Source organism: Leptosomus discolor, chromosome 12 (assembly GCF_034619465.1).
Source record: "Leptosomus discolor isolate bLepDis1 chromosome 12, bLepDis1.hap2, whole genome shotgun sequence".
In the NCBI taxonomy this organism is placed as follows: domain Eukaryota; kingdom Metazoa; phylum Chordata; class Aves; order Leptosomiformes; family Leptosomidae; genus Leptosomus; species Leptosomus discolor.
The window spans coordinates 753,465-764,626 of NC_141402.1; the positions used below are offsets into that span (position 1 = coordinate 753,465).

The 11,162-nt window shown below is 53.3% G+C and overlaps 1 protein-coding gene across 1 annotated transcript; it reads right to left on the reverse strand.

Annotated features, from left to right (window-relative positions):
• Positions 1–1,088: 1,088 nt before the first annotated feature.
• RAD51 (RAD51 recombinase) lies at positions 1,089–10,475 on the reverse strand. Its single transcript, XM_086472120.1, has 10 exons — positions 10,468–10,475; positions 9,332–9,444; positions 8,723–8,860; positions 7,503–7,620; positions 6,863–6,954; positions 5,902–5,996; positions 3,371–3,484; positions 2,530–2,659; positions 1,491–1,612; positions 1,089–1,212 (listed from the first exon to the last, which is right to left on the reverse strand). Exons 2-10 carry the CDS (start codon positions 9,416–9,418, stop codon positions 1,089–1,091), a joined length of 1,020 nt encoding a protein of 339 aa, XP_086328246.1. The 5' UTR covers positions 9,419–9,444; positions 10,468–10,475.
• Between the last annotated feature and the right edge of the window lie 687 nt (positions 10,476–11,162).

Consider the following 11,162-nt stretch of genomic DNA (forward strand, 5'->3'; position numbering starts at 1 on the left):
CCGGCCGGCCTGGAAGAGCAGCCGGGTCCCACTGTACGTCATCTTACCTGGCCAGGAAAAACTGGGCCAGACAAAAAGAACCAGGAACATATTTTTTGCTGCTGGTCACCACCATGATATTATTCTCTTTAATCAAGTTCAGAGTAGTTCACAATAGCATAGCTTATATTAAAACATTGCATAATATAAAAGAACCTTTTTAACCTCAAAGACTCCTAAAAGGCACCTACAGAGCACTCAGAGCACAGCCACACCGCACCTCTCAAACCAGGGAGGGGATGCGTTTTCTTACCATTTGGAGAAAAAAAAAAAAAAACAAACAAAACCCAGACCGAGATTCACTGAGGATTTATGCACCTTCTTCCTACCTGCAGATAAAAAACTGTCTGAATTAATGCCTGGCTGAACTCCAGAAACCTGTGATGTCGCCAATATTTTCATGGTCCTTTTTATTAGAAGCAGATTTCCACAGAGAATTAGTGAAATACAAAAAAAAAAAAAAAAGGTAATTGAAATGTAAATTAACAGTTCCCCCAAACCAGCATGTTGCAGCCTCCAGAACAAAACTAACACAAAGAGCATGGATTGTGATCCTCATCGATCCGGCAGCACCCCCGTGTTCCTCTCGGGGAACACCGTTCCGCTTTCCTTTACAATTAAAGCCATCCATTAAGTACTGGGGTCACCACTCTTCTCATTCGACAAACCTGGCGATGCTACCTCACACTCACCAAGTTACAAACTACGGTCACACCCCCTGAGATTTCACTGCGCTACGTCCCCCGGCAGAGTCCAGCTGGGGCAAGAGCCGTGAGGAAAACACAAAGGCTACGGTCCTCTGAGAACGTCCTCGAGAAACGGCGTTCATCTCACACGAGAGCAAAGCCCGAGAGGGTCGATCTCTTCCGGGCAACCTGTCCGGACGGGTCTCAAAGTGCATCCCCCGATGGCCGCGCCTGCTGAAACACAACGGGTTCCTCCGCCAGCCCTTGAACAGCAGCTGCGTCGGGAAGGGATCTGTAAGGTGCCCCAGAAAGGAGCCTTACCGACAGCTAGTCCGGGGCGACACGGGAAACGACACGGGGCCTTCAGTCTTTAGCGTCTCCCACGCCATCAGCGTTAATGGCAAACATCGCTTCAGCCTCGGGAAGGCAAGGCGAGTCGTAGATTTTACAGATCCTGGTTTCGCCTCGGCCTTTTCGCAGATACAGTCTAACAGGGAGACGGAAACAAAACCGGTAAGGGCGTGTCACGTCACCCTCAGAGTCACGGCAAGAGTCTGCGAGCACCCTGCGGAGCTGCGAGCGCGCCTGGAAGCGTCGTGCTGGTTTTTGGGCAGCTCACGGAGGGCTCAGAGCGGCACCCGCTCGAGCAGCCGGCGGGACTCGCCGGTGGCAGCTGTGCGGGGACCCGGAATCCAAAGGCGCTTTGCCAGCTTCAGAAAATCTCCCAAACCCAGGCTAACGGAAGACGATAACCTATTCGCTCACCTCGTGGTGGAAGCATGTGCTATGATATTTCCTCCAATGGGTTTTTTGGGGTCTGCAGCAAACATGGCTGCTCCATCCACTTGTGCTACCACCTGGTTAGTGATCACAACTGCCACGCCGAACTGCAGGGAGGGAAGCAGGGAATCGAAGTCAATTTAACTGCCACAGTCTGAACTGAGGAAAATGAGACAAGGGCAGGGGAAAAAAAAAAAACAGCAGAGGAAAAAAACGGGAAAAAAAAGGGCAAGGGCAGGGGAAAAAAAAAAAAAAGGGCAGAGGGAAAAAAAAAAAGGGGCAAGGGAAAAAAAAGAAAAAAAAAAGGGCAGGGGGAAAAAATAAAGGGCAGGGGGAAAAAATAAAGGGCAGGGGGAAAAAATAAAGGGCAGGGGGAAAAAATAAAGGGCAGGGGGAAAAAATAAAGGGCAGGGGGAAAAAATAAAGGGCAGGGGGAAAAAATAAAGGGCAGGGGGAAAAAATAAAGGGCAGGGGGAAAAAATAAAGGGCAGGGGGAAAAAATAAAGGGCAGGGGGAAAAAATAAAGGGCAGGGGGAAAAAATAAAGGGCAGGGGGAAAAAATAAAGGGCAGGGGGAAAAAATAAAGGGCAGGGGGAAAAAATAAAGGGCAGGGGGAAAAAATAAAGGGCAGGGGGAAAAAATAAAGGGCAGGGGGAAAAAATAAAGGGCAGGGGGAAAAAATAAAGGGCAGGGGGAAAAAAAAAAGGGCAGGGGGAAAAAAAAAAGGGCAGGGGGAAAAAAAAAAGGGCAGGGGGAAAAAAAAAAGGGCAGGGGGAAAAAATAAAGGGCAGGGGGAAAAAATAAAGGGCAGGGGGAAAAAAAAAAGGGCAGGGGGAAAAAAAAAAGGGCAGGGAAAAAAAAAAAAAGGGCAGGGAAAGAGACACACATGCACTTCTGCTGCCCCCGGCCCCTCTCTCCTGCATGGCCGCCCCGCTGGCAGCAGGCCCCGAGCGGGCAGAGCTGGACAAGGGCAGGACAAGGGCGCAGCGGCCCTCCCGGGCGCCCAGCGCAGGCCCCGGCTCACCTCATCCGCCAGGCGCAGCAGCATCCGCAGGAACCTGGCCAGGTGCATCTGCCGGGCCGAGAGCTCGCCTCTGCCCGAGTAGTCGGTGCGGTACAGGGCCGTGGCACTGTCCACTATCAGCAGCGCGTAGCTGGGGAGGACAAGCACGAGGCTCTCGTGAACCCCTCCAGAGTCACCATTTTTAACAGCACCGCCCTGACCTGCGGTGCCAGGTGACTGACCGGACAACAAAACCCAGTAAAGAAAGTTCCTGCATGGCTAAAAGCGGCTCCATCGCACTCTTACAAACTAGCCCGGCTTCAGCGTTCCGACAGCGCAGCGGTTCTGCGGGCAGGCTCCCACACCCCTCGCACCCCCTCCTTCCCTCCAAGGCGCCCGTAATCCTCGGTTTCTGACTAAAGCCGCCCGCCCAGGCCGCTTCGGGGCTCGGCGCGCTCCAAAGCAGCGCTCTTCCTGGAAGCCACAATAAACTGAGCTTTAACACCGTTCCTCAGGCTGGCACTTGGGCTCTGTAAAGTAACCCCGGGCGTCGCGGCTCACGGCGGCCGCTGTCACCCACCACCTCAAGAGCAGGAGGCACGAGCCGGCACTGCCGACACGCCCAGCTCGCCGTCCGGCTGTGCCGAAGCCCAGCCCAGCTGGGGAACAACAAAAGCTGACCCAGCGGAGCTCAGCACCGAAGCAAGGACGCAGCAAGAAAGTGAACTTCCGAAGTAAACAATTACTTTGACATTTCCGCTCGATCCGTGCCCCTCTTGCCCTCGTCCATCGCCTACAGGCAGCTTTAGAATAGGATGACGTGCCGGCCCAAAAATCCCCCCATCTGAATCAGGTTTATTACCGTGACTCAGCCATCATCGCAGACGCCTGGTACAGGAGCTGGGTCTGATGATCTGTGTTGAAACCTCGAGCGTACGCCACGTTGTCTAGGACATCGCTGCCAGACAAGCCATACCTGGAGGAAAAAGTAAATCAATCAATCTTTAAGTGACGGCTCCATCGACAGGAGTTATCCAGCAGGTTTACCTAAAGGCTAGGATAAAAATTCACATTCCTGGGACAGTCATAGAGATAAAAACAGACAGCAAAAAAAACCGCAACACGACTTGGTGATGAAGAGAACAGAATGACTGGAAACCAGTTTTACAAGAGTATTTTCCTGCCTAGGAACAATAGCGAAGCGCACCCCCAGACATCTTCCTCAAAACAAAACCACAGGCACGGAAAGGACCACTCGGGGCAGAACATTCTGGAAGCAGTATGTTGCTAACAAAACAGCGACCAACAGCCTTCCACCTGCAATACCTCTCTCGGTGTTCTACGACCAAAAAACCCCAAAAAGGTGGTTACATCCAACCTCTTACATTTAAATTATTTATACGGCATTTTCAGAAATCCCTTTGAATTTGGAGAACCAGTTGATGATCCTCCTTGGATCTGACATGTAGGAATATCTTTTCCAGTGAGAGACCCTACATAACTTTTCCTTTCACAGAATTACACCCTTAGAAGCTGGAAGGGGTCTCTGCGGGTCAACTAGTCCAGCTCCCCTCCCCGCTCACAGCGGGTTGCTCAGGACTGCGTCCAGTTGGGTGCGGAACATCTTCAAGGCCAGGACCCCACAACCGCTGCGGGGAACCCGCGCGAACGTCTGGCCACACCGAGCACTAAAACCTTCGCCCACCTCTTGCGCTCCTCAGCACGTTCAACTCCACGCAGGCTTCAGCTTCCCGCCCCCCACTCCTGCGCCCTCGGACAGCGCCTCCATGTGGGAGCGTAGCTTGCTGAAAACAGGCATGGAATGCTAGAAGGCCTGCACAGGGAAAACTGTTGAACAGTTTGTCTGAACTAACATAGTAGGCCTCAAGGACGCTTCGGCCTTGAGGGTCAGAATAGAAGGATTAGAAGCTAACATCCGTATGAGGCGGAACGCGTTAGTATTAATAGTAAAGTGATAGGTAGAAGCAGATGACTGATGTACGTATAGCACAATTGGAGTTTATGAAAAACTGCAAGTCATGATGACTTTGGAAAATTATGCTATATAAGAAAGTGCATCTGCACAATAAAACGAGTTTCCTGATATAACTCATATTGAGTCTTTTGTGGATTCTCCAACTCCCGTCTCCGCACCTCTGTACCCCTCCCGTGGTCACACCAAAACCCATCCGATGAAGAACGTGAATTAAGGCAAGGATCTTTCTGGTTTCACCATCCTGCTCTGCACAGCCGGGCTCCTAACGTCTCCCTCCCTAACTCCTGTAGAAATTAGGCTTCTGGGCGAAGCAGAGCTTTGACAGCACTTTCAGAATCACAGCTACCAATTAATTCTGCTGCCTGCACGTGTAGCCATTAATAAATCAAATAAGCCAACCTTACTAGGCTACTGGCGCCCTACGTTTGAAGGTGAGCGACAGCCCGCCCTGACCAGCGCTGGAAGCCAGACCACGCTGAAGCATTACACGTTCGAGAGTCACGCCACGGCTGGCAGTCAAGCACGTGCCAAACCCGCAGACTGCAGAAAGAAACGAGCTGAGACGCTTCGCCTCCATCCCAGCTGAGCTGCAGAAAAAGAGGGAGGGATGGCACTGACGGGAAGAAGCCCCCTCTGTGCACAGCCAGGCACAGACACCCTCTCACGGCTGCCGCAAACATTTCGCTTCCTCATCGGTGCCCGAGAGGTGCTCGTTGCCAAATACCCACCGGTGACGGGGACACAGGAGTAACCCCCCACTTGCTGCAGGAAAAGCTGGCAGGGTTAGATCCAGCTCGGCCAAGAGAGCGAGCAGGCTTGGCTGGAGCTGTCCCCAGCCCGTCGGGAAGCGTGCGCTCCCTTCCCGGAGCGAACTGTCCCTTCCTGCAGAGGGACAACCACACAATAGCTGTGGGGAGAGAAAAGCAGCAGAGGGGAGAGGAACAGCCACACCAGGCGTCTCCAAAGCGAACATCTGTCAAATTGACCTCTAGGGCCTGTGTAAAATGTCTTCCAAAGATCTGTTGGCGGAGTTGGAGAAAAACCTTTCAACGTATTTCACTACCAGGAAAACCGCATTTGAAAGAGAGGTAAGAAGCAAAGACACCACACTCCAGGGGACAACGGTGTCAGCCGCTGTCACACCTTGAACTAGAGACCTTGTTGATAAGGCCCCGCAAATGTCACGTTCCAACACACACACACAGGTGGGCAGCAACCAGAACATGGAAAGGTTTTTGTTTGGTGGTTGGTTTTTTCAGGGACAATCCTTCCTGCAACAGCCCCATGACTTTAAGGAGAGGCTGATTCACACGGTGACCAACTGCCTACATTGTCCCAAGAGTAAACGTGTTCCTTCCTTCAAGCACCGCCAGTTTACTCCCAGGCCAGGTACAGACCTCTCAGCCACAGCGAGCAGACGTTCTGGACGGAAGGTCCCTTCTGTGTCGATATACATGGCTTTGCCTTCGCCACCACCGCGGTCAATGGGGAGCTGAAGGAAAAGCAAATGAAGACGAAACCAGTATCAACAAACAACCCAGTGATTGCCTTGCGCCCTCAACTGAGATCACACACTAAATAACATACCAAGCTATTGTGGGTAAAGTCACTTTTATCTGGGAGAAGTGAGGAGAAAGATTCCCGCGTTCAGTCTCCCATACCTACCTAAGAGGACGGGTGCTTAACTCCGAGCTGGTAAGTTTAGGGGCATAAGGGTGTTAACTGAAGGATCGAACAAAGGCCAAAGCCTCTCATTTTATGAGACAGCAACCTCTAGAAATTCATAAACACTGTCAGTGGTTTAAACTATGATCAAAAAAACACGTTGCCCCAAACTGATCCACTGTTTGATAGCAAGAGCCAACTGGAGGCTTTTACAGAAGTCAAGTGAAGTAACCGCAGGGTACGTTTGGAAACACACTGCTAGCCCAAGAAACTCGTCGAGCCCAACACTGTTTCTTCTCTTTTCAACACTTTGGTGACAAGAAAGGTTCTCTGGAGCCCAGAGCACCTGAAGAGAGATCGAATGCTTCACTGCATTTAAGACCTCGAATCATGCTGGAAGGCTAACGTGCTGAATGTTGCTGTCAGAATACTGAGGAGGGAATAAAAATGCAGCTACGGAACATGTCAAACACGGGCAAAAACCATCACAAACTTAATTGCTGCTAAACTAATCCTAGCAGGCAGATCAAACACGAAACACAAGATCCTAGAAAGCTGCAAGTACAGCCCAGGGTGCTGTGAATACTCACGTTCTTTGCAGCTGTTTAGATGGCTGAGAGAAGTGCACAAATCAGCAAACATCCAAAAGCTGTGCTGTCTGAATACTTGACTTTAATAAAGCAGAATACTCACTTGACAGGTCACTGCCAGGGTATGACACAACTGTGTTTTTCCAGTACGAAACTCCCCAAATAACTCTGTTATGGACCCTGTTTCTATTCCTCCTGAAGGGAAAATAATAATAAAAAAATAATTTTAAAAAGGTCACATGCTTCAGACGAAGACCTTGTACAACGTCTGACATTTACAGGGACTCAGTGAAACACCTACTTTGGTTAAAAGCTTCAAAACTCTACTTGGAAAACCAGGTTTTCATACTGAGGTTGCCCGTGCTGCAGCCAGGAGGCTTAGGCCAGCGCACGTTTGGAGAGGCTGAAAAGCTGAAAACACTTGTTCGGATTTTTTGATTCCCAGGGGGAACGGGGAGAAGACGATACCTGGGTTTGTCATCTCAAAATGGGTCATAGACTAGAATAAACTAGAAACCTCCAAAATGAACAGCTCTGGGTATTGCACCAGGACTAAAAGGTTCTAAAACTGTTTCTGCAGCTTTTAAAAGAAAACCAGTTGTGGTACAAGAGAGCAGTACTTGGGGAGATTTTTTTATTCAACCAAAACCTGTGCGTCTTGCGTGTTTTTGTGCAAGGATCACGCTCCTGGGGGGGAGAGTGCAGATAACTGGGGCTAATCAGCAAATAAATAAAATTACTACCTTGAAGAAGTTTATCAAGTTCTTTGGACCCAGTGGTGATCTGGATGATCTCTGACCTTCGCTGGTGGAATTCCGTTGCTGTGGTGAAACCCATCGGAACCAGTTTAGCTGCTTCTGCCTGAGGAAAACCAAAGTAAGCAGTGCAAGGAGAGCTCCTCCCACGCGTTTATACGTCATTTTGTGACATGGAGAAGCACCTACATAACTCGATGCACGCCTTTTATAGGCCATGTGTTCGGTGGGACCTCTGAGTGGAACTGAAATTCGTGGAACTGAAATTCTGCTCAGAGAAAAACTGTCAACATCTGGTGTGTGTGTGTGATGGAAATCTTCCCCCCATCGTCACCCACCCTTGGCGCTCAGCTCTGTCCCTGTGAAACCCGCAACACTCGGGGCGGGCGCACGGCCTCCCAGGAACGCAGCCTTCCGAACAGCGAGTGACTCCGCGGAGCAAGGAAAGTCTTGGAGTTCGACCTGGCGCCAGGGCAGGTTTCGGTCGCGGAGAGCGCGTTTGGCAGCAACCGCCTGGCTGGAGCAGCCGCAGGCGGGAGAGGACAGCTCAGGCCTCCCTCCCGGCGCCCAGAAGCGAAGCCCAGGTCTCCTGGCGAACACCCAAGCGGAGGGGCACAGTTAATGCGCTCGAGAAGAACTTCACAGAAGAGCTGGGCCGGGCTGGGCGCGACGCCGCAGCGTCCTCTGCCTTGTCAGCTGCCGGCAGCGGCTGCGGAGGGAGGGAGAGGAACAAACGGGGAACAAGGGACCGACCCTCTGGCAAGTTGCTCCGGGTTCAGTTAGCGACCTTCTCGACCTGAGCCTTACCCACCAACGCTGCACCTGCCCCTTTTCAACCAACTGGCGCTACAGGTGGCCACCGTGTCTTGTGACAAGGAGCTCCACAACTTAATTACAGCCTGGACGAAAAGGTACTGCCGTGGCTCTGAGCTTACCGTCAGAAACACCGAGCTAGAAATAACAGTCCCCTTGGGGCTACTCTCCCTGCCTTCCACGATTTTTACAGACCTTTCCAACAGTCCCTCCCTCTTCACTTTTTGAAGCTGGTCCTAATGTTTCTTGTCTCTTCTCACCAAAAGTCATGCCACACCTCTAATCATCTTTACAGCCCTCCTCAGTACATCATTAACGGACACCTTCCAGAATCACCAGAACAATTTAAAACTTCTTGCATAACTTGGGTTAAAGCTTTTCCATAACACCCTTACCAGGATTTTGTCAGCTTTGGCTTCACTGATGCCTTTAATGTTTAGTAGCTCCTTCTTTGGTGCGTAAGCGACAGCCTCAACTGTGTGAAATCCAGCTTCTTCCAACTTCTTCACATCGTTTGCATTTATACCACATTGCTGAAAGGCAGGGGAGAAGGAAGGATGCACTAAGACACAAATACCTTAATCTGACTTCCACTGAATCCTTCAGCTGCCTTCCTCAGATCGGGATCAAACTCTGTTATTACAAGTCAGCGTACTGAGTGTTCCCTCCCCGCTCACTTACACACAAAACCCCATAAAAAATAACATCCTTTCGCCAGCGCCGTGTTTGTGTAAGCTGTTAACTGTACAGACGGCAGGGAACAGGCAGAAGATGTCATTCCCTGTTGGGTTTAACAGATGCTGGAGGTGGCCAATACACACCAGGAAAGGGTACACAGCAAAGCAACGTAACGTAAACTGAAGCTGTTACACCTTGGGGCTTTTGTTTTGCTTTTTGACGGAACACGAGATTCTAGCAACGCCATTTCCAGATACAACTTGTGTTAAAGGAAGAAGACTAGGAGATTTCTTGAAAACGTGCTCTAGAGCTCACTCCTTACCTACCTCCAACCTAGCTATGAGCTGCGGCCCAAAGCTCTCCTCCTCTGCCGACGTGTCTGCGTTTGCCTCGAACTGCGCCTGCATAGCCATTGCACCGAGGGTCCAGCACAGCCCCGCTGGAAGAAAACCAAGTAGCTCTGTGACACAACATGCAGACAGAATATATGTGCAAAGTGTTTTGAAATACGTTAACAGACCACCCAAAGTAGTGCGTGATGGTTTCCTCCCCTCCCATATCTCTCAGCTCGTGGTACACGAGCGCTGTAAGAACTACCTTCGGGGTGCTTTCCTCTGCAGCATGAAACGCTAAAACCCAAAACCCCAAACAACTCTGGTGTTACCTGGTAAGGAATAAGGAGAGGTTTAACAGAGAGCCCCACTGTATTTAGGAGCATGCTATAACGACGCTAATTCGCTGCTAGCGGCATCTCCTAGCAAGAAGTCAGGCGGTGAGGCTGGAAGGTGACCCTCGCTGGCCCAGCCCGCCTGGCCCAGCCGGCCGCCTGCGCTCCAAACGCCGCTAGCGCCCTGCCGAGGTCGCAGGGGGCTTTACTTCTCCCGCCGAGCCCTGCTAACCCCGCAACGCGCCCGCCCCACCTTCCTGCGTGAGGGGAGACACGAGCGGTCACGGGAGGAAACAGGGAACCCCCCCGCTCCCCGGGTGCGCTGCCGAGGGCCCGGCAGGAGCCGGCCGCTGACACCCCCAGCGGCACCTCCCGGTACCGGCCGGCCTCTGCGCTCCCGGAGAGCCTCCGGAGCACGGCAGCGCCGACCCCGCCGCGGCAGCCAGCCCGCTGGGCCCGGTGACCTCCACCGGAGCCAGACCCCCCAGCAGGCCGCGCGGCCCGCAGCGAGCGCACCGACCGCCGCCCGCGGCCCCCCGGCGCACCGCGGGTGACAGCTCCTCGTTCTTCCCGCACCGGGTGCTCTCACCTCGGCTAATTTGATTGTTTTTCCCAATTCCCCCTCACAACTCTGCCTCACGCGACGCCCCTCCCCGCCCCTCGGGCCGCCCGAGGCCTCCCTCGCCGGGCCGAGCCGGTCGCCGGGGCGCAGGCCGGTGCTCCCCCGCCCGCCGCCCCCACCGGAGAAGGGGAGGGGAGGCCGAGGAGGGGGCGGCGGGGCCCCGGTTCGCTCACCCCGCGGAGGGGCCGGGCCCGGCGCAGCTCCCGCCCGTTACGATCGCAGCCGCCACCGCCGCCGCCGGTTCGGAGGAGCCCGCCACCGCGTCACGTGACGGCGCGCGCGCAAAGGCTCGCCCCGAACTCGGCGGCGCCTTAAAGGGGCCGCTGCCCTCTCCCCGCGCGGGAGCGCGCCTGTGCGCGGGCACGCTGCGAGCGCGGCTCACACCTGCGGGGAGGGAGACCGCGGTGAGGGGCGGGAGATCGGCGCGGAAAGGTCAAACAGGGCAGCCTTCCCTTTTTCTTTCATTCCCCCTCCCTTTTCCCCTTTTTTATTTATTTTTTTTTTTTCTTTAAGATAAGCATAAACCTGTGTTTCTGCTGATTGAAATTATTCCAAAGGCGAGAGCGCATTGCTGAGCAATAAGCCCCTCTCGCCCTCCGTGCTGCAGCTGGTGCCCGAGGCAGAAGGGCTGGAGCCGAAGTCCCCGAGCTGAAGACAGGGGCTGGGGTCCCGGGCAGCAGCCCCGGCCTTCCCTCAGGGTCTTTGACCGAATGAAGTCCCGGTGGAGTGAGCTGGAGGAAAGCCCTGTGCCCGGCAGCCCTGCTGGGCCAGGACAGGACCCTGCCCTTCCCGGCGGGTACGAGCCCATTGGCCATCAGCTGCCGAAGACCAAATTGTGGGTCGTGGTGGGGGAAGAACGTGCCTGAGC